The 23,612-nt window shown below is 51.7% G+C and overlaps 1 protein-coding gene across 1 annotated transcript in view; it reads right to left on the bottom strand.

Moving 5' to 3' along the window:
* Positions 1-1,545: 1,545 nt before the first annotated feature.
* LOC147095482 (kremen protein 2-like) overlaps positions 1,546-23,612 on the bottom strand; it is a 56,949-nt gene continuing 34,882 nt past the window's right edge. Inside the window, exons 6-9 of the mRNA XM_085973646.1 lie at positions 21,237-21,569; positions 15,187-15,312; positions 4,087-4,159; positions 1,546-1,907 (exon numbers count right to left, since the gene is read on the bottom strand). Coding sequence (XP_085829772.1) covers positions 1,682-1,907; positions 4,087-4,159; positions 15,187-15,312; positions 21,237-21,569 — 758 coding nt within the window. The 3' untranslated portion in view covers positions 1,546-1,681. The remainder of the gene's footprint in view (positions 1,908-4,086; positions 4,160-15,186; positions 15,313-21,236; positions 21,570-23,612) is intronic.

The following is a 23,612-nucleotide window of genomic DNA, read 5'->3' as shown; positions in this document are numbered from 1 at the left end:
TTGCAATCCATGCCTGAGAGAAAGAGAGGACACTCGCATATCCAACTTCCCAAATTGACCACTTGGGGTTGAGTTGGTGGTTGAGGGAGTGGGTTAACCCCAACTCAACACCAACCACACCCGCACCCCGCCCTCCCTGTTGGGAGGTGCCTGGGTCTGTGATTAGCACCAGGAAGGGGGAAGTCTACTTTTCTATGTTCCCCAAACTCCCTTGTCTAGGGCATCTCTGTCATTCCCCACCCCACCACCCCAGACTGGGAACAGAAGTTGGCATCTCACTCTTGCTCGTGCTCTGTGAGTTGCAGAAGATTGAGGAAGCTCCCTGCCTCACACCTCACCTCCAGGCCCTCCTTCCATGCATTGGCGTGGAATGCAGGGCTGGGGGTCTCGCATTGAATCAACTCACCCTCCCCGCACCCCTCATCAACCAGAGCCAACGTCCTGGGTTCACCAAGATGAGCTCGCCCATCTTGACCACCCCAGCCCAGCTGGGCATCTTCACCACCCAACCCAGCCAGGCATCTTGAAAGAAACCTCTCCGCTCCAAAGCGGACCTTCTCTCGATTGAGGGGTGGGGTGCAACCATCAATATGAGGGGTGGATCCCAGTACCCCACCCACGCCGACTCCTGAAGCAGCGTCCTCTCCTGCCCTCCCCACAGCCAGGGCATGTTGGTTTGACCCCTCACCCCAGCTGACACTCAAAAGGAGAACTATCGCCAGTCCTGGTTTGAGAGGCAAGTCGGCACGTGGCCAACGGAGATGGCATACCTAACCACGCCAGCGGACGGGTCTCGTGCTCACCAACAGCGGCAGGGCAACCTCGCATCGGAATAATGCGGGGGGGAGGGAAGAGGGTCGGGGGGTGTGGGCGGGGATGCAACTCATAGCTCCGGGAGATTCCAGAAGGTTCTCGAGCGCCTAGTCTGTTCCAGAGTGTTCTAGAGTCCAGGTGCTAGGCACCTCCGACCCCGACAATTATTTTATGGCTTCGAAAGCAAAGTCCTGAGCATTTCGATCCATTCCCAAAGAGTGAGGACCATCGGAAATCCGTGGTTTCCAAGGTGACTGGTTCCTTTGCCGCGAAAGGGTCAATATAAACGAGACACACAGAGAGATGCCAAAATATCCACCGTCGTTTCTCGCAGAATGTTCTGGTCAAAGTCTTCGGAGAAGAGCCAGAGGAGGAGGCAAAGGAGCTTCAGAGAGCTCTTGAGAAGCTCAGTCAGGTGCTGAAGAGCTTAGACACCTTGCCCTTGGGATCTCGGAGGCGGACGTTCTTCCCAGTCGGGAGCGCTGCACTGTTTTTTTGTTTCCCCCGTCGAGAACCCAAACACCAAGCCCTCGGGGAAGGGAAGGCAGCCGGACCGGGAGACCTCGTGCCAGTGGATCTCCGACCGGGAGCCAGCGAAGTTTCAAGCTGAAGAAGTTTTGGGGCCCGGACAGCGATGGCTGGGCCAATCCGTGGACAAGCGAAGGATCTCCCCCCTTCCATTTTAGATAGGGATGCTGGATCCATGTCCACGCACCCCCACCCTTCCCCCAGACTTCCTGGAGTGGGGGGCGTGGGCTTGGGGGGGGCCTCCCTTCAAAACGGCTTGAGTTGAGGCAAGTGTCTGCAAGCGGCGGTCGTTGCGCCAACATCTCCTGGATCTCGGGCCAAGCAAGAAAGATCAACTCGGTTAGCTGGTGGAGATGAGCGACTTGAGGGAGGACTGGTTGGTGGCCGACAGGTTGTTGTAACTCTCGCAGAAGCAGACGTACTCGCTCCGGTCGTCCTCTCCTCTACCGTCGCTGCAGATGACCACCCTGGTGTGCTTGTAGGCCACGGACCAGTGGCACCGGTCCTTCTGCCTCTTGATCATTACGATCCCGGTGGTGGTTTTCTTCTGTACAAAGAGGCAGGTCCTGAAAGGAGCGGAGGGCAAGTGATTAGCAAAAAAAAACCCCAACAAAGTGGACCACAACAAAGTAGGAAAGGCCCAGGTATAATCACAAGCCTACTGCTGAGTTAGTTAGCAATATCGTCCAGTTGTGGGACGGAGCCCGCCCCCCCACACACACAGTGCCTCAGCCCGAGCAACATCCCTAACAGAGGCCCCAAGCGGTGACAGGCCCTGATACACAGGCCCCAGAGGGGGAAAGGACAGTGTATCTAATGCATTATGATACACAGGCCCTAGAGGGGAAAGAACAGTGTATCTAACACACTGTGACACCCGGTCCCAGAGGGGGAAAGAACAGTGTATCTAACGCACTGTGACACCCGGTCCCAGAGGGGGAAAGGACAGTGTATCTAACACACTGTGACACCCGGTCCCAGAGGGAGAAAGGACAGTGTATCTAACGCACTGACACCCGGTCCCAGAGGGGGAAAGGACAGTGTATCTAACACACTGTGACACCCGGTCCCAGAGGGGGAAAGAACAGTGTATCTAACGCACTGTGACACCCGGTCCCAGAGGGGGAAAGGACAGTGTATCTAACACACTGTGACACCCGGTCCCAGAGGGAGAAAGGACAGTGTATCTAACGCACTGACACCCGGTCCCAGAGGGGAAAGGACAGTGTATCTAACGCATTGTGACACCCAGTCCCAGAGGGGGAAAGGACAGGGTATCTAATGCACTGTGACACCCGGTCCCAGAGGGGGAAAGGACAGTGTATCTAACACACTGTGACATCCGGTACCAGAGGGGGAAAGGACAGTGTATCTAACGCAATGTGACACCCAATCCCAGAGGGGGAAAGGACAGTGTATCTAACGCACTGTGACACCCGGTCCCAGAGGGGTAAAGGACAGTGTATCTAACGCACTGTGACACCCGGTCCCAGAGGGGGAAAGGACAGTGTATCTAACACACTGTGACACCCGGTCCCAGAGGGGGAAAGGACAGTGTATCTAACACACTGTGACACCCGGTCCCAGAGATGGAAAGGACAGTGTATCTAACGCACTGTGACACCCGGTCCCAGAGTGGGAAGGGACAGAGTATCTAACATACTGTGACACCTGGTCCCAGAAGGGGAAAGGACAGTGTATCTAAATCACAGTGACACCCGGTCCCAGAGGGGTAAAGGACAGTGGGCTAGATTTTCAGTTGCTTGCGCCAGCAGTTAGCGCCTTAAGAGAAGTGATTTTTGGGCGCTATGCGTGTAGCGCCTGGGCGCAGCGCAGTTTGCGCCCCGCCCCAAATTAAGTTGCCCGTTAGCGCCGGCGCAAAGTTTAGCGGCCGCCCGGATGCGCGCGCAGAAAATGACGTCACATCCTCGTGCAACGCCCTTTGGCCGCCCCGAATCCAAACTTCAGTCGGACCGCCCCATTGTGCGCCTGGCGTCCAGAGCGTTTGTAAAATGGAACGCAACACACCCTGGGGAGCGCAAATTAAAGGGCACTCGTACAAAAGGCACTCTGCATGTGTTGTGTGGAAGTAAGCTGTGTGTTGTTCTGAACGGTCTATTTATGTTTCCGGGCACCAATCATTCCTCCTCCTCCTCCTCCTCCTCCTCCTCCTCCTCCTCCTCCTCCTCCTCCTCCCGTTTCTCCCCAGACTTGGCATTTGAAAAAAATACATGCCCCCTCCCCCTTTAAGAGCTCACTGGCACCAGAGTGTCTGCCGTGCGCTGCGCCCGAGCTCGGGTGTTGCGCTCTCCACCGCCGGCTTAGCGCCTAAAGATACTAGTGGAACGCCTCTTTTAGCGCTCCACCAACCTCTTAGGGCGAAGCCACTGAATTTCCGGCAACGGGGCGCTACTTTGGGGCGGGCGATAACTTCGGGCGGGCGCTAAGCTTAGCGCCCCAAAACTGTCTATACTGAAAATCTAGCCCAGTGTATTTAACGCACTGTGACACCCGGTCCCAGAGGGGGAAAGGACAGTGTATCTAACGCACTGTGACACCCGGTCCCAGAGGGGGAAAGGACAGAGTATCTAATGCACTGTGACAACCAGTCCCAGAGGGGGAAGGACAGTGTATCTAACACACTGTGACACCGGGTCCCAGAGGGGGAAAGGACAGTGTATCTAATGCCTGGTGTCATCAGGTCCCCAGTCCCCCGCGGCCTTTGCCCTGCCCACAGTTCCATACCTCTTCCGTAGATGATAAAGGATGATAATGGCGATGGTAACAAAGATGGCCATGGCTGTGTACATCACCCAAGCTGCAAAACAACGTGAGGAAACAGAGTGAGGTTCGATAAGGAGAATTCAGGATCAGGGAATGAAATAGCATAACTCCCAATGTGATAGAGCTTGACAGACCCCAACACACGCCAAACATGGCCCCAGGCTGTGACAGAGCCTGATACACCAGACCCCAAGCTGCGACAGAGCCTGATACACCAGGCCCCAGTCTGTGACAGAGCCTGATACACCAGACCCCAAGCTGCAACAGAGCCTGATACACCAGGCCCCAGTCTGTGACAGAGCCTGATACACCAGGCCCCAGTATGTGACATAGCCTGATACACCAGGCCCTAGGCTGTGACAGAGCCTGATACACCAGGCCCCAGGCTGCGACAGAGCCTGATACACCAGGCCCCAGGCTGAGAGAGAGCCTGATACACCAGGCCTCAGGCTGAGACAGAGCCTGATACACCAGGCCCCAGGCTGTGACAGAGCCTGATACACCAGGCCCCAGGCTGTGACAGAGCCTGATTCACCAGGCCCCAGGCTGCGACAGAGCCTGATACACCAGGCCCCAGGCTGTGACAGAGCCTGATACACCAGGCCCCAGGCTGTGACAGAGCCTGATACACCAGGCCCCAGGCTGTGACAGAGCCTGATACACCAGGCCCCAGGCTGTGACAGAGCCTGATACACCAGGCCCCAGGCTGAGACAGAGCCTGATACACCAGGCCCCAGGCTGTGACAGAGCCTGATACACCAGGCCCCAGGCTGTGACAGACCCTGATACACCAGGCCTCAGGCTGAGACAGAGCCTGATACACCAGGCCCCAGGCTGTGACAGAGCCTGATACACCAGGCCCCAGGCTGTGACAGACCCTGATACACCAGGCCCCAGGCTGTGACAGAGCCTGATACGCCAGGCCTCAGGCTGAGACAGAGCCTGATACACCAGGCCCCAGGCTGAGACAGAGCCTGATACACCAGGCCCCAGGCTATGACAGAGCCTGATACACCAGGCCCCAGGCTGAGGCAGAGCCTGATACACCAGGCCCCAGGCTGTGACAGACCCTGATACACCAGGCCCCAGGCTGAGACAGAGCCTGATACACCAGGCCCCAGGCTGTGACAGAGCCTGATACACCAGGCCTCAGGCTGAGACAGAGCCTGATACACCAGGCCCCAGGCTGTGACAGAGCCTGATACACCAGGCCCCAGGCTGTGACAGACCCTGATACACCAGGCCCCAGGCTGAGACAGAGCCTGATACACCAGGCCCCAGGCTGTGACAGAGCCTGATACACCAGGCCTCAGGCTGAGACAGAGCCTGATACACCAGGCCCCAGGCTGAGACAGAGCCTGATACACCAGGCCCCAGGCTGTAACAGAGCCTGATACACCAGGCCCCAGGCTGTGACAGAGCCTGATACACCAGGCCTCAGGCTGTGACAGAGCCTGATACACCAGGCCCCAGGCTGTGACAGAGCCTGATACACCAGGCCTCAGGCTGAGACAGAGCCTGATACACCAGGCCCCAGGCTGTGACAGAGCCTGATACACCAGGCCCCAGGCTGTGACAGAGCCTGATACACCAGGCCTCAGGCTGTGACAGAGCCTGATACACCAGGCCTCAGGCTGAGACAGAGCCTGATACACCAGGCCCCAGGCTGTGACAGAGCCTGATACACCAGGCCCCAGGCTGTGACAGACACTGATACACCAGGCCCCAGGCTGTGACAGAGCCTGATACACCAGGCCCCAGGCTGTGACAGAGCCTGATACACCAGGCCCCAGGCTGCCTGATACACCAGGCCCCAGGCTGAGACAGAGCCTGATACAACAGGCCCCAGGTTGCGACAGAGCCTGATACAGCAGGCCCCAGGTGGCGGCATGCCTGATATCCCAGGCTGAGCCACATGACTGACAGACTAGGCCCAGGCTGCGATGGGGCCACATCTTATCAGGCCTCAGACTAGATTTACCGACCGATTCCAATGGAAGAACTTGCATTGATCTAGCCCCTTCCGAAGGCCTTCACAGACAGTGAATTACACTTGAACTGTAGGGAAACCCAGCAGCCAATTGCTTGGCAAGAGCACAGAAGCATCAATGAGGTGAACATAGTTAATCTTTTTTTTAAGTGGTGTTGGTTGAGGGATAAATATTGGCCCCAGGACTGGGGAGAACTCCCCCTGCTCTTCTTCCAATAGTGGCCGTAGGATCTTTTACATCCACCTGAGAGGGCAGATGGGTCCCTCGGGTTTAACGTCTCATCCGAAAGACAGCACCTCGGATGCTACAGCGCTGCTTCAGTACTGGCAACCGGGGCATGTCGGCCAGGGATTATGGGGCTCGAGACTCTGCAGTATGTGGGGCTCGAACCAACGACCTCCTTACGCAGAGGGGAAGAGAAAGACCAACTGAGCCATTGCTGTGTGACCAATAGGGGGAGCCTTTCCTGCATCAATGTTCTTCTAACTTTGGATCCATAGTCAAATACAGCACGTCCCCACTAGCCCTGGTTGCCAGTACTGAGGGAGCGCTGCACTGTTGGAGGAGCAGTACTGAGAGAGCACTGCAGTGTCGGAGAGCCAGTACTGAGGGAGCACTGCAGTGTCGGAGGGGCAGTACTGAGGGAGCACTGCGCTGTCGAAGTGACTGTACTGAGGGACCGCTGCACTGTCGGAGGGGCAGTACTGAGGGAGCGTTGCACTGTCGGAGGGGCAGTACTGAGGGAGCGCCGCACTGTCGGAGGGGCAGTACTGAGGGAGCGCTGCACTGTCGGAGGGGCAGTACTGAGGGAGCGCTGCACTACCGGAGCGCAGTACACAGGGAGCGCTGCACTGTCGGAGGGGCAGTACCGAGGGACTGCTGCACTGTCAGAGGATCAGTACTGAGGGAGTGCTGCACTGTTGGAGGGGCAGTACTGAGGGAGCGCTGCACTGTCGGAGTGGCAGTACTGAGGGAGCGCTGCACTGTCGGAGGGGCAGTACGGAGGGAGTGCTGCACTGTTGGAGGGTCAGTACTGAGGGAGTGCTGCACTGTCGGAGGGGCAGTACTGAGGGAGTGCTGCACTGTCGGAGGGGCAGTACTGAGGGAGCGCTGCACTGTCGGAGGGCAGTACTGAGGGAGCGCCACACCGATGGAGGGTCAGTACTGAGGGAGCGCTGCACTGTTGGAGGGTCAGTACTGAGGAAGCGCTGCACTGTCGGAGGGGCAGTACTGAGGGAGCGCTGCACTGTCGGAGGGGCAGTACTGAGGAAGCGCTGCACTGTCGGAGGGTCAGTACTGAGGGAGCGCTGCACTGTCGGAGGGGCAATACACAGGGAGCACTGCACTGTCGGAGGGGCCTTACTGAGGGAGAGCCGCACTGTCGCAGTGGCAGTACAGAGGGAGCGCTGCACTGTCGAAGGCACCATCATTCCGGTTGAGACGTTAAGCCTGAGGGTCCCGTCTGCCTTCTCAGGTGGACTTAATATCCCACAATGCTGTATTAAAGAAGAGCAGGGGAAGTTCTCTGCTGTGGCCTGGGGCCAATATTTATCCCTCAACCACCATCACTAAAAAGTAGGTGATCTGGTCATTATCACATTGCTGTTTGTGGGAGCTTGCTGTGCGCAAATTGGCTGCTGCATTTCCGACATTACAACAATGACTACACTTCAAAAGTACTTCATTGGCTGTAAAGCACTTTGGGACATCCTGAGGTCGTGAAAGGCGCTATAGAAATGCAGGTCTTTCTATTCCTCCTTTTCTTCTTTTCCTTCTTTGTTATTTTCATAGAATCAGAATGATACAGAAGGAGGCAATTCGGCCCACCGTGCCTGTGCCGGCTCTTTGGTAGAGCTGTCCAATTAGTTCCATTCTCCCCTGCTCTTTCCCCATAGCCCTGCAACTTTCTCCCAGTCAAGTATTTATCCAATTCTCTTTTGACAGTTATTATTGAATCTGCTTCCACCGCCCTTTCAGGCAGCGCATTCCAGATCACAACAACTCGCTGCGTAAAAAACTTTCCTCATGTCGCCTCTGGTTCTTTTGCAAATCACCTTAAATCTCTGCCCTCTGGTTACCGACCCTCCTGCCACTGGAAACAGTTTCTCCTTGTTTACTTGATCAAACCCCTTCATGATTTTGAACAACTCTATTAAATCTCCCCATAACCTTCTCTGCTCTAAGGAGAACAATCCCAGCTTCTCCAGTCTCTCCACATAACTGATGTCCCTTGTTGTGTTTGTACCGCTATACACAACTACATAAAATAATAAAGCAGCAGAGACTGAGAGTAACTTCAAGTGATCTTTACTGGTTAGCTGGAACTTCGGCACTGACTATACAAATCGATACGCGTCTGTTATATACGCTTGCAACTAAGGATGTACATCCGAAAAACAAAGTACAGGAAACTTTGTGCTATCCGGCACCCACGGGACCGAGCTGCTGCCGTTGCCTCAAAACTGCCGTACTCTCCAGAGTTAATGTTGAGAGATACGGAGATTCTTATCTCCGTATTTGACAACAAACACTGTTGCTTAGCAACAGCTTCTAAACACTTGGGTGTGGCCCTAAAGCTCTGTAGCTGAAGCTGTTGCTATAGCTACAGACCTTGCACAGCTTGACTGTTCAAACAAAGCAAAAAAAACAAACAAAAAGAATAAAAAACGGCTGCTGATTTTTGCCGGTGGCTCCAGATTGCCAGATAGCTCACCTCCGGATAGCACAAAGTTTCCTGTAGTCCCTTCAACGATAGCAAAATACTGCAGATGTTGGAAATCCGAAATAACAACAGAAAATGCTGGAAAAACTCAGCAGGTCAGGCAACATCCGTGGAGAGAAATTTGAGTTGACGTTTTGGATGTTGCCTGACCTGCTGAGTTTTTCCAGCATTTTCTTTTGTTATTTCGTAGTCCCTTCAATGTTGTATACATTACACTTCCTCCCCCTTTAGTTTAATAGTATATTAATGCAAAATTTCTATAATTAACATACAGAGCCTGTCTTTACAGTAACCTTTTTGTTTTCTTAAAAGTAACAAAATTCAAATTCCAACATAACATTTTATTTTGTCAACAGCCCTTTTACAAGTCAAGTCTCTGGGGAGGCCTCCTCTGCCTCTCTGGGTAACGTCTCTCCAGACTCTTTTGCTTTGGGGAATGAGACTGTACAGGTACAGGTGCATCAGGTGAGCTATCAGCACAGGTAGAGCTCTCAGCTGTGGATGAGGCTGGTGCTGATGCTGATGAATTAGGAGTGTCTGTTTCCATGTCAGGTGAGTCTGGGCGAGGTATAGGGGTGTTTTCCACCTGAACATCCAGAATTTGGTCCACATGACATCTCAAAACGTTCTCTCCCACATCCACAGTATACATCAGTGGTCCCTCTCTTGTGGATATTGTCCCTGGTTGCCACTTTTCCGTCCGGAAATCACGAGCAAGAACTGACTGTCCCACACTGAAGCTTCTTGTTGGCTTAGCATTCAAATGTTTGAACTGTTTGTTCTCTACATCACGCCGTACATTCGGTTTAAGAAGGTCCATGCGAGATCTCAGGTTCCTGTTCAGAAACATCATCGCTGGAGTCTGATTAGTGGCTGCATGTACTGCGTTCTGATAAGCAAAGAGGAAATTGTCTATCTTGTGTTGCAGTGGTAGATTCTCGCTGTACATTGCTTTGATGGCCTTCTTGAAAGTCTGTATGAATCTTTCTGCCAAGCCGTTTGTAGCTGGATGGTAAGGGGCAGATGTGTAGTGCTTGATTCCATCTTTCCTCATGAAACCTTGGAATTCGTCAGAGACAAATTGTCGTCCATTGTCTGTGCAGATTTGTTCTGGTAGGCCATTTCTAGCGAACATGGTCCTCAGAACTGAAATGGTCTTTTCAGATGTGGTTAATTTCATTTTAATGACCTCAGGCCATTTGGAATGTGCATCGACTGCAATCAAGAACATGGAGTCCATGAACGGTCCAGCAAAGTCGATGTGCACACGTTGCCATGGTGATGAGGGCCATTCCCATGGATGGAGAGGGGCTTGTGGTGGTGCGTTCTGGACCTTTTGACATCCTGAGCAGCTCTTTGTCAGGTCCTCGATCTGTTTGTCAATTCCCGGCCACCACACGTATCCACGGGCAAGGCTTTTCATCTTTACCGTACCTAAGTGGCCTTCATGCAGTTCATCTAGCACTCAGTTACGAAGCTTGGGAGGAATCACAACTCGTGAGCCGCACATCAGTGTTCCCCGACACACTGATAACTGCTCCCTCCTAGCTGAGAATGCTGGAAACAATAAGTCACCAAGCGCTGGCCATCCCTTCACAGTGATGTCATAAACTTTTGACAATGTAGGGTCATTGCGTGTTTCTCTTTCAATGAGGGAGTTTGTCACTGGTAGCTGCTCAACTATTGTTGTGTGAAATACCTCTGCTGAGTCAACTGTTGTAGTTCTCTCTGAGGTCGGCAGTGGTAAACATGACAAACCATCGGCGTTGCCATGTTGCTTGGTCCCCTTGTATTCAATGTCATACAGGTGAGCCCCTAGGAAGAGTGACCATCGCTGTAGCCGTTGTGCCGTCATCACTGGAACGCCCTTCCTTGGGTTGAAGATTGAAACGAGAGGCTGGTGGTCAGTTAACAGTGTAAACTGTTGATCATACAAGTAGTGGTTGAATTTCTTGACTCCCCACACAAGGCTGAGGGCCTCTCGGTCAATCTGTGCATAATTGCGTTCAGCTGTAGTCAATGATCTTGAGGCAAAGGTCTTTCTGAGCCGTCTGGGAACTTATGTGACAACACGGCACCAATGCCATGGGGTGAAGCATCACACACCAGTCGAATAGGTAAGGATGGGTCAAAGTGAGCTAGCACCTCTTCTGAAGTAATGAGTCTTTTACTCTCTTGAAAAGCTTGTTCACAGCTGTCACTCCACTTCCATTGTGACCCTGTCTGTAGCAGTGCATTTAGTGGATGTAACACTGTGGATAGGTTGGGCAAGAACTTGTGATAGTAGTTCACCAGTCCAAGATATGATCTCAACTGAGACACATTTTCAGGTGTTGGTGCATTAATCACAGCTTCAATCTTCTCTGGAGACTTGTGTAAACCATCCTTGTCAATCACATGTCCACAGTATGAGATTTCCTTTTTGAAAAACTCACACTTGTCTCAGTTCGCTCGGAGCCCATACTCCCGTAACCTGATGAGCACCTGTTCGAGGTTGGAAAGGTGGTCATTGTCATTCTTGCCAGTAATGATGATGTCATCAAGATAACACTGAGTACCTGGGATCCCCTGCAGGACTTGGTCCATTGCCCTTTGCCAGATTGCAGGAGCTGATGCTATTCCGAATACCAGACGATTGTACTGGTAAAGGCCTTTGTGCGTATTTATTGTCAGGTACTTCTTTGATGCATCATCAATTTCCATTTGGAGATAGGCCTGGGCCAAGTCAATCTTTGTGAAGCGTTCCCCTCTTGACAGGGAAGCAAAGATGTCCTCAATGCGAGGCAATGGGTACTGTACTGTGTGGAGGACTGGGTTAACAGTCACTTTAAATTCTCCGCAGATGTGCACTTTTCTTGGCTTTCCTGGTTTTGTGCTGGAGGTTTTCTTCATCACTGGAACTATAGGTGTGGCCCATTCACTCCAATCCACCTTGGACAGGATCTCTAACTGCTCCAAGTTCTCCAGCTCTGCTTCTACTGAAGGGCGAATTGCATAAGGCACTGGTCTGGCCTTGTGGAACTTTGGATTTGCGTTCTCCTCAATCTTAATTTTTGCTTTCATGCCCTTAAATGTTCCTATTCCCTTCTTGAACACTTCCTGAGAGTCAGAGAGTATTTGTGACAGTCTCTCAGGAGTGGCGTTGCTGTCCTCCTTTGCTGACACAAACAGTGCTTGGATGGTGTGCCAATCCAACTGTATTTTCCTGAGCCATTCGCGTCCCAGCAATGGTGGTCCTCCATTTTTCAGTACATAGAGGTTCAATTGCGGTATTTTTTTTTCTTTGTATGTCACTGTCACTTTTATTTTACCTTTGGGGCACTCTTTGTCCTGTGTATGTCTTTAACAGTACTTTAGTTGGCCTTAGTAGTATGTGTGAAAACAGTCATTTGTAGTCATGTACAGAGATCACTGTTAAAGCTGAGCCTGTGTCCAACTCCATTTTCAGCCTAACTCCTGCCACTTCTGGAGTAATCCATATTATTCTGTGATCCTCTGTCTCTTTCACACTGTGTAGTTTCAGACAAGCCAAATCCTCTTCCTCTGAGTCTGTGTCACTTTTTTTTTAATCTGAACTGTTTCCAGTCATGTGGTGTACCTTCTTGTATCTTTCTTTGAAAGGTTTCTTGTTTTCAGTCACTTGATGTACCTTCTTGTTACTCTGTATTGTATCAGTTTTCTGCTTCTTATTTGCTTTGCAGACTCTTTCAATGTGCCTTTATCTGCCACATTGTCTGCAGTCTTTGTCTTTAAACCAACAGTCATTGAGGTCATGTGACATTTTGCCACTTTTCTTGTTTCAGTGACATTTTATTAGTTGAATATTCCAGGGATTTTTGTTGAATTTCTAAAGCGCCACGTGCTGCTGCTTCCATTGATATTGCGATACTCAGAGCTTTCTCCAATGTGAGGTCTTTTTCAGACAGGAGCTGCTTTTGTGTGCTTTCATTTTGCATGCCACACACAAATCTGTCCCTCAATGCATCTGATAAGCCCACTCCAAATTGGCAATGTTCTGATAATTTGCGCAACTTTGCCAAATATTCAGAAATGCTTTCATTTTTGCTCTGGTTCCGTTTATGGAATTTAAATCTTTCAGCTATGAGCAGTGGTTTGGGGCTTAAATGGTCTTGGAGTGTGTCTACTATTTGTTTGAATGTTTTGCTTGCTGGCTTTTCAGGGGTTAATAAACTACGTAGCAGCCCATATGTCTTTGCGCCGATAACACTCAGCAAAACAGTGGCTTTCTTTTCTACCTCCACTCCGTTAGCCTCACAGTACAACTCCACTCTTTCAATGTAAGTTGCCCAGTCTTCGATGCTGCTATCAAATGCTGCAATAGTGCCAATCATCGCCATTTTTTTTTTCCAAACCCGTTTTTCTTTCTTTACTAGTTAGCTAGCGTCATGCAAGTCACTGTGCACTTTTCACTTACGTATCCCCTGCCTAGTTTAGCAAGCGTGCTCCGTTTTCTCTACCTTCTCGCTCCTTTCTTCCAAGTTTCGGTGTCCTCTGGATGCGATGCCAGAATAGGAAGACGTAGGTTCATAATTCTCGTCACCAATTTGTTGTGTTTGTACCGCTACACACAACTACATAAAATAATAAAGCAGCAGAGACTGAGAGTAACTTCAAGTGATCTTTACTGGGTAACTGGAACTTCGGCACTGACTATACAAATCGATGCGCGTCTGTTATATATGCTCGCAACTAAGGATGTACATCCACAAAACAAAGTAGTCCCTTCAATGTTGTATACATTACATCCCTCATCCCTGGTACCATTCTGGTCAATCTCCTCTTAACCTTCTCCGCTCTAAGGAGAACAATCTCAGCTTCTCCAGTCTCCCCACATAACTGAGGCCCCTCAATCCCTGGTACCATTCTAGTCAATCTCTTCTGCACTTTCTCTAAGGCCTTGACATCCTTCTTAAGGTGCGGTGTCCAGAATTGAACACAATACTCCAGCTGGGCCCTAACCAGAGTTTCATAAAAGTTTATCATAACTTCCTTGCTTTTGTACTCTATTTATAAAGACAAGGATCCCGTATGCTTTTTAACCAGCCTTCTCAACTTGTCCTGCCACCTTCAAAGATTTGTGTACCTACACCCCCAGGTCTCCCTGTCCCTGTAACCCATTAAAATTGTACCATTTACTTCATATTGCCTCTCCTCATTCTTCCTACAAAAATGTATCACTTCACACTGCTCTGGTTCAAATTTCATCTGCCACGTGTCTACCCATTTCACCAGTCTGTCTGTGTCCTCCTGAAGTCTCTTACTGTCCTCCTCATTGTTTACCACGTTTCCGAGTTTCGTGTCAACTGAAAACGTTGAAATTGTGCCCTGTACACCCAAGTCCAAGTCATTAATATCTATCTACAGTCCTGCTACTGACCCCTGGGGGACACCACTGTATACCTCCCTCCAGTCTGAAAAACAACCGCTTACCACCACTCTCTGCTTTCTAACCCTAGGCCAATTTTGAATCCATGCTGCCACTGTCCCTTTAATCCCTCCTTCTTTCTTTCTTTCTTTCCCTCCTTTCGTTCTTCCTCTCCTTTCTTTCTTTTCCTTCTCTCTTTCTGTTCCTATCTTTCTTTCTTTCCCTCCTTTCTTTCCTTTCCTCCTTTTTTTCCCTCCATTCTTTCTTTCCCTTCTTTTCCTCCTTTTTATTTCCCTTTCTTTGCCTCCTTTTTTCTTCACAGTATCAGCTGTGGCTCAGTGGGTAGCACACTTGTCTCTGAGTCAGAAGGTTGTGGGTTCCAGTCCCACTCCAAGGACTTGAGCACATAAAGCTAGGCTGACACTCTAGAGCAGTGCCGAGGGAGTGCTGCACTGTCGGGAGGTGCCGTCTTTCGGATGAGACGTTAAACCGCGGCCGTGTCTGCTCTCTCAGGTGGACGTAAAAGATCCCATGGCCACTATTTCGAAGAAGAGCAGGGGAGTTTTCCCTGGTGTCCTGGGGCCAATATTTATCCCTCAACCAACATAACAAAAGCAGATAATCTGGTCATTATCACATTGCTGTTTGTGGGAGCTTGCTGTGCGCAAATTGGCTGTCACGTTTCCCACATTACAACAGTGACTCCACTTCAAAAAAAGGTACTTCATTGACTGTAAAGCGCTTTGAGACGTCCGGTGGTCGTGAAAGGCGCTATAAAAATGCAAGTCTTTCTCTCCTTCCTTTCTTTTCCTCCTCTCTTGCTTTCTATTTTGTACGCCCGCCTGTTTTAGAAGCTCCAACGTTTTGTCCAGTTGGTTGCTGACTCCCCTCGCGAGCTCCCGCCCCACCACCCCCCCCGCCCCCCTCATCCTGTCTCCAGAAGGATCGCGAAGGGCCCTTACCTGCGATGGTGGTCACCTTCCCCGTGGAGATGCTGGAGTTCAGCCTCTCGGCCGCGGTGGGGGGCAACTGGGGGAATCCTGCGGAGCCTCTGCCATCGTCATCCTGCGACGAATTGTCCCGGAGCCCTGGGTCAAAGCGCAAAGCAAGGTGGGTCAGAAGAAAGGTCGTCAATCGCCAACCTGTTGCTGCTCGCTGTCTGAGGCTGAGCCTGACCATTCGCAACCTCGGCGGCCGAGTTGAGCTTCCGACCCCGCGTCCTCTCCATCACCAAGACCGCCTACTTCCACCTCCGGAACATCGTCCGTCTCCACCCCTGCCTCAGCTCATCTGCTGCTGAAACCCTCATCCATGCCTTTGTCTCCTCCAGACACGACTATTCTAATGCTCTCCCGGCTGGCCTCCAATCTTTCATGCTCCGTAAACTTGAGCTCATCCATAACTCTGCTGCCCCGTGTCCCATCTCACACAAGTCCCGCATAAGAGATTAGCGTGTAAAGTTAAAGCACATGGGATTGGGGGTAAGGTACTGACTTGGACAGAGAACTGGTTGGCAGACAGGAAGCAAAGAGTTGGAATAAGCGGGTCTTTTTCCGAGTGGCAGGCAGTGACTAGTGGGGTACCGCAGGGATCGGTGCTTGGACCCCAGCTGTTCACAATATACATTAATGATCTAGATGAGGGAACTAGATGTAATATCTCCAAGTTTGCAGACGACACAAAGCTGGGTGGGCGTGTGTGCTGTGAGGAGGATGCAGAGAAACTCCAGTACGATTTGGACAGGTTGGGCGATTGGGCAGATGCAGTACAATGTGTATAAATGCGAGGTTATCCACTTTGGTGGCAAAAACAGGAAGGCAGATTATTATCTGAACGGCAATAGATTGGGAGAAGGGGAAGTGCAATGAGACCTGGGTGTCCTTGTGCACCAGTCGCTGAAGGTAAGCATGCAGGTGCAGCAGGCGGTTAAGAAGGCAAATGGTATGTTGGCCTTCATAGCGAGAGGGTTCGAGTACAGAAGCAAGGATGTCTTGCTGCAGTTGTACAGGGCCTTGGTGAGACCACACCTTGAGTATTGTGTGCAGTTTTGGTCGCCTTATCTGAGGAAGGATGTTCTTGCCATGGAGGGAGTGCAGCGAAGATTCACCAGACTGATACTTGGGATGGCAGGAATGACGTATGAGGAGAGATTGGGTCGATTTGGCTTATACTCGCTGGAGTTTAGAAGAATGAGAGGGGATCTCATTGAAACTTATAAAATTCCAACAGGACTAGACAGACTAGATGCAGGAAGGATGTTCCCGATGGCGGGGGAGTCCAGAACCAGGGGTCACAGTCTAAGGATAAGGGGCAAGCCATTTAGGACTGAGATGAGGAGGAATTTCTTCACCCAGAGAGTGGTGAACCTGTGGAATTCTCTGCCACAGAAGGTAGTTGAGGCCAACTTATTAAATACATTCAAGAAGGAGTTAGATATATTTCTTGGGTTCAAGGGGTATGGGGAGAAGGCAGGGACAGGGTACTGAATTTGGATGATCAGCCATGATCTCATTAAATGGCGGAGCAGGCTCGAGGGGCCGAATGGCCTACTCCTGCTCCTATCTTCTATGTTTCTATGTTCACCCAATGGCCCTATATTGGCTCCCGATCTGGCAATGACTCGATTTTAAAATTCGCATCCTTGTTTTCAAACCCCTCCATGTCCTCGCATCCACCCCCACCCAATCTCTGTAAACTCCTCCACCACACAACCCACTGGGATCTCTGCGCTCCTCCAATTCTGGCCTCTTGCGTATCCCTGATTTCCATCACTCCAGCATTGGCAGTTGTGCCTTCACTGGAATTCCCTCCCCGAACTTCTCTACCTCTCTCTCCTCCTTTAAGACCCTCCTTAAAAGCTATCTCTTTGACCAAACTTTTGCTCCTCCACCCTCACATCTCCTTATGTGGCTCGATGTCAAAGTTAGTTTCATAATTGCTCCTGTGAAGCACCTTGGAGCGTTTTAATATGCTAAAGGCGCTTTATTAATGCAAGTTGCTGTTGCTGTTGATGATTCGAACATTGGGATTGGCAAACACAGAGAGACAGTACCCCAGTTAAAATGCAGCCAAAAACCACAACAGAGACACGAAACATTTGATTTTTGTTCCAGGCATGCAGCAGGCTCCAGAAATCCATCTGCTTTCATTTAGGAGGTACTGCCAATTTTACAAGGAATAAATATTGACCACAGACACAAGAACTCAAATAGTCGAGCTCGCCCCACTATAGTCGGCACTGTCCTTTCCACCTCTGGGACCACGTGTCACAGTGCGTTAGACACACTGTCATTTCCCCCTCTGGGACCGGGTGACACAGTGCGTTAGATACACTGTCCTTTCCCCCTCTGGGACCGGGTGACACAGTGCGTTAGATACACTGTCCTTTCCCCCTCTGGGACCGGGTGACACAGTGCGTTAGATACACTGTCCTTTCCCCCTCTGGGACCGGGTGTCGCAGTGTGTTAGATACACTATCCTTTCCCCCTCTGGGACCGGGTGACACAGTGCGTTAGATACACTGTCCTTTCCCCTTCTGGGACCGGGTGTCACAGTGCTTTAGATACACTGTCATTTCCCCCTCTGGGACTGGGTGTCACAGTGTGTTAGATACACTGTCCTTTCCCCCTCTGGGACCGGGTGTCACAGTGTGTTAGATACACTGTCCTTTCCCCCTCTGGGACCAGGTCTCAGAATGTGTTAGATACATTGTCCTTTCCCCCTCTGGGACCGGGTGTCACAGTGCGTTAGATACACTGTCCTTTCCCCCTCTGGGACCGGGTGTCACAGTGCGTTAGATAAACTGCCCTTTCCCCCTCTGGGACAGGGAGTCTCAGTGTGTTAGATACACTGTCCTTTCCCCATCTGGGACCGAGTGTCACAGTGTGTTAGATACACTGTCCTTCCTCCCTCTGGGACCGGGTGTCACAAAGCATTAGATACACTGTCCATTCCCCCTCGGCGACCGGTTGTCTCAGTGTGTTAGATACACTGTCCTTTCCCCCTCTGGAACCAGGTGTCACAGTGCGTTAGATACACTGTCCTTTCCCCCTCTAGGATCAGGTGTCACAGTGCATTAGATATATTGTCCATTCCCCCTCTGGGACTGGGTGTCACAGTGCATTAGATACACTGTCTTTTCCCCCTCTGGGACCGGGTGTCACAGTGCGTTAGATACACTGTCCTTTCCCCCTCTGGAACCAGGTGTCACAGTGTGTTGGATACACTGTCCTTTCCCCCTCTGGAACCAGGTGTCACAGTGCGTTAGATACACTGTCCTTTCCCCCTCTAGGATCAGGTGTCACAGTGCATTAGATATATTGTCCATTCCCCCTCTGGGACTGGGTGTCACAGTGCGTTAGATACACTGTCTTTTCCCCCTCTGGGACCGGGTGTCACAGTGTGTTAGATACACTGTCCTTTCCCCCTCTAGGATCAGGTGTCACAGTGCATTAGATATATTGTCCATTCCCCCTCTGGGACCGGGTGTCACAGTGCATTAGATACACTGTCTTTTCCCCCTCTGGGACCGGGTGTCACAGTGTGTTAGATACACTGTCCTTTCCCCCTCTGGGACCGGGTGTCACAGTGTGTTAGATACACTGTCCTTTCCCCCTCTGGGACCGGGAGTCACAGTGCATTAGACACACTGTCTTTTCACCCTCTGGGACCGGGTGTCACAGTGCGTTCGATACACTGTCCATTTCCCCTCTGGGACCGGGTGTCACAGTGCATTAGATATACTGTCCTTACCCGCTCTGGGACTGGGTGTCACAGTGCGTTAGATAGACTGTCCTTTCCCCCTCTGGGACCGGGTGTCACAGTGCATTAGATAAACTGCCCTTTCCCCCTCTGGGACTTGGTGTCACAGTGCGTTAGATACACTGTCCTTTCCCCCTCTAGGATCAGGTGTCACAGTGCATTAGATACACTGTCCTTTCCCCCTCTGGGACCGGGTGTCACAGTGCGTTAGATACACTGTCCTTTCCCCCTCTGGGACCGGGTGTCACAGTGCGTTAGATACACAGTCCATTCCCCCTCTGGGACCGGGTGTCACAGGTTGTTAGATAGACTGTCCTTTCCCACTCTGGGACCGGGTGTCACATTGCGTTAAATAAACTACCCTTTCACCCTCTGGGACCGGGTGTCTCATTGTGTAAGTTACACTGTCCATTCCACTTCTGGGACCAGGTGTCACAGTGCATTAGATATACTGTCCTTACCCGCTCTGGGACCGGGTGTCACAGTGCGTTAGACAGACTGTCATTTCTCCCTCTGGGACCGGGTGTCACAGAGAGTTAGATACACTGTCCTTTCCACCTCTGGGACAGGATGCCTCAGTGCGTTAGATACACTGTCCTTTCCCCCTCCAGGATCAGGTGTCACAGTGCGTTAGATATACTGTCCATTCCCCCTCTGGGACTGGGTGTCACACTGCGTTAGATACACTGTCTTTTCCCCCTCTGGGACCGGGTGTCACAGTGCGTTAGATACACTGTCTTTTCCCCCTCTGGGACCGGGTGTCACAGTGTGTTAGATACACTGTCCTTTCCCCTTCTGGGACCGGGTGTCACTGTGCGTTAGATACACTGTCCTTTCCCCCTCTGGGACCAGGTATCACAGTGTGTTAGATACACTGTCCTTTCCTCCTCTGGGACCAGCTGTAACAGTACGTTAGATACACTGTCCTTTCCTCCTCTGGTACCGGGTGTCACAGTGCGTTAGATACACTGTCCTTTCCCCGTCTAGGATTGGGTGTCACAGTGTGTTAGATACACTGTCCTTTCCCTCTCTGGAACCAGGTGTCACAGTGCATTAGAAACACTGTACTTTCCCCCTCTGGGACTGGGTGTCACAGTGCATTAGATACACTGTCCTTTCCCCCTCTGGGACTGGGTGTCACAGTGCGTTAGATACACTGAGTTTTCCCCATGTGGGACCAGGTGTCACAGTGCGTTAGATACACTGTCCTTTCCCCGTCTAGGATTGGGTGTCACAGTGTGTTAGATACACTGTCCTTTCCCTCTCTGGAACCAGGTGTCACAGTGCATTAGAAACACTGTACTTTCCCCCTCTGGGACTGGGTGTCACAGTGCATTAGATACACTGTCCTTTCCCCCTCTGGGACCGGGTGTCACAGTGCGTTAGATACACTGTCCTTTCCCCCTCTGGGACCGGGTGTCACAGTGTGTTCGATACACTGTCCTTTCCCCCTCTGGGACCGGGTGTCACAGTGTGTTCGATACACTGTCCTTTCCGTCTCTGGGACCGGGTGTCACAGTGCAATAGATATACTGTCCCTTCCGCTTGGGACTGGGAGTCACAGTGCGTTAGATACACTGTACTTTCCACCTCTGGGACCCGGTGTCACAGTGTGTTAGATACACTGTCCTTTCCCCCTCTGGGACTGGGTGTCACAGTGCGTTCGATACACTGTCCTTTCCGTCTCTGGGACCGGATGTCACAGTGTGTTAGATACACTGTCCTTTCACCCTGCGGGACTGGGAGTCACAGTGCATTAGATATTCTGTCCTTTCCCCCTCTGGGACCAGGGTGTTGTAGTGCATTAGATACACTCTCCTTTCCCCTTGGGACCGGGTGTCTCAGTGCGTTAGCTACACTGTCATTTCCCCTTGTGGGACCAGTTATCACAGTGCGTTAGATACACTGTCCTTTCCCCCTCTGGGACCAGTTGTCACAGTGCGTTAGATTCACTGTCGTTTCCCCTTGGGACCGGGTGTCACAGTGCGTTAGATACTCTGTCATTTCCCCCTCTGGGACCAGGTGTCACAGTGCATTAGATACACCGTGGTTTCCCCCTCTGTGACTGGGTGACACAGTGTGTTAGATACACTGTCCTTTCCCCCTCTGGGCCCAGGTGTCACAGTGTGTTAGATACACTGTCCTTTCCCCCTCTGGGACCCGGTGTCACACTGTATATGTCACCCGTGCTGTACCTGCCCTGGGAATGTTTGATGGGACATTGAAGAGGGAGATTTACTCTGTATCTCACCTTTGAAGAGCAGGGCGAATCCTTGAGCGTGAAGTATCTGGTCAGATTGGAAGTGGATGGTGAGGAAGTTGGTGTGGAAGACCATGCTCTTGGTTGGCCGCCGGTGCCCGTTGAACGTCGCCAGCACTCGGTTACTGTGCCCGTCCCGGATCTCCAAGCGGTCGTTTCCGTCTCGGACCTCGAACAGCCGGAAGTCCAGCTCCACGTGCTCCGCCTCCGGGGGTCGAAGGGTCCAGGTGCAGTTACTGTCGGCCCCGTAGTTATCGGGGAAGTTGGGCGAGTAGATGACCCCGCTCACTGCCGTAGCGTTCCCCTCGCAGGCTCCCACTGACACTGGAGAGGGGGAAAACAGGTCATCAGGAACCTGTGGGCTCCTCACAAGGGGTTTTATCCCTACACCCCCCTCCTCCGCATCCCCCTCCTTCTCTTCAACTCCCTTCTCCTACGGTCCTCCTACCCCCTCCTTCTCATCCCCTCCTTCTCAACACCGTCCTCCTCCCCAAACCCTTCCTCCTCCTCAATCCCATCCTCCTCCAGTCCTTTTTTCCCACCTCCCCTCCTCCTCAACCATCTCCTCCTCAATCCCCTCCTCCTCAACCTCTTCCTCCTCCTCCTCAACCCCCCTCCTCCTCCCATCCATCTCCTCCAATCCGCCCCCTCCTCCAATCCTCCTCCTCAATCCCCCTGCTCCTCCTCCTCAGCCCCCTACTCCTCCTCAACCTTCTCCCCCTCTTCCTCGCTCTTTTACCTCAACCCCCTCCTCCTGCCCTCCTCCACCTTCTCAACCATCTCCTGCGGGGGGGCGGGAGGTTGGTGGGGTAGGTTGGGTGGAACCTCACCCATGGTTCCCAGACAGTGAGTGTCAGCAGGGCATCACCAACCCGCACCAATCAGGCCTTCATCTGATGTGGAAATGCTCACACTCACACTCACTCAGACACACTCACACTCACTCTCACTCAGACACACACACACTCACTCAGACACACACACACTCAGACACACACTCAGACACACACACACTCAGACACACACTCAGACACACACTCAGACACACTCACACTCAGACACACACTCACTCAGACACACACTCACACTCAGACACACACACTCAGACACACTCACACTCACTCAGACACACACACACTCACTCAGACACACACACACACTCAGACACACACTCAGACACACACACACTCAGACACACTCACACTCAGACACACACTCACTCAGACACACACTCACACTCAGACACACTCACACTCAGACACACTCACACTCAGACACACTCACACTCAGACACACACTCAGACACACACTCACTCAGACACACACTCACACTCAGACACACACTCACTCAGACACACACTCACACTCAGACACACTCACACTCACTCAGCCACACACACACTCAGACACACACTCACTCAGACACACTCACACTCAGACACACTCACACTCAGACACACACTCAGACACACACTCACTCAGACACACACTCACACTCAGACACACACTCACTCAGACACACACTCACACTCAGACACACTCACACTCACCCAGACACACTCACACTCAGACACACACTCACTCAGACACACACTCACACTCAGACACACTCACACTCACTCAGACACACTCACACTCAGACACACACTCAGACACACACTCACTCAGACGCACTCACACTCAGACACACTCACACTCACTCAGACACACTCACACTCAGACACACACTCAGAAACACACTCACTCAGACACACTCTCACACTCAGACACACACTCACACTCAGACACACTCACACTCACTCAGACACACTCACACTCAGACACACTCACACTCAGAAACACACTCACACTCACTCAGACACACACTCACTCAGACACACTCACACTCAGACACACTCACACTCACTCAGACACACTCACACTCAGACACACTCACACTCACTCAGACACACTCACACTCAGACACACACACTCAGACACACTCACACTCAGACACACTCACACTCAGACACACTCACACTCACTCAGACACACTCACACTCAGACACACACTCAGACACACTCACACTCAGACACACACTCAGACACACACTCACTCAGACACACACTCACACTCAGGCACACTCACACTCACTCAGACACACTCACACTCAGACACACACTCAGACACACACTCACTCAGACACACTCACACTCAGGCACACACTAAGACACACACACACTCAGACACACTCACACTCAGACAGACATGCACTCAGACTCAGGCACACTCACATACCCAGACACACTCACACTCAGACACACACACTCAGATACACACACACACACTCACATACCCCCACACACACACACTCACACTCAGGCACA

This window comes from Somniosus microcephalus, unplaced genomic scaffold (assembly GCF_052327205.1).
Source record: "Somniosus microcephalus isolate GS21.2 unplaced genomic scaffold, FLI_Smic_1.0 unresolved_chr1, whole genome shotgun sequence".
In the NCBI taxonomy this organism is placed as follows: Eukaryota; Metazoa; Chordata; class Chondrichthyes; order Squaliformes; family Somniosidae; genus Somniosus; species Somniosus microcephalus.
The sequence above is the reverse complement of the archived record's forward strand: the minus strand, read 5'-3'. Positions and strand labels throughout refer to the sequence as shown.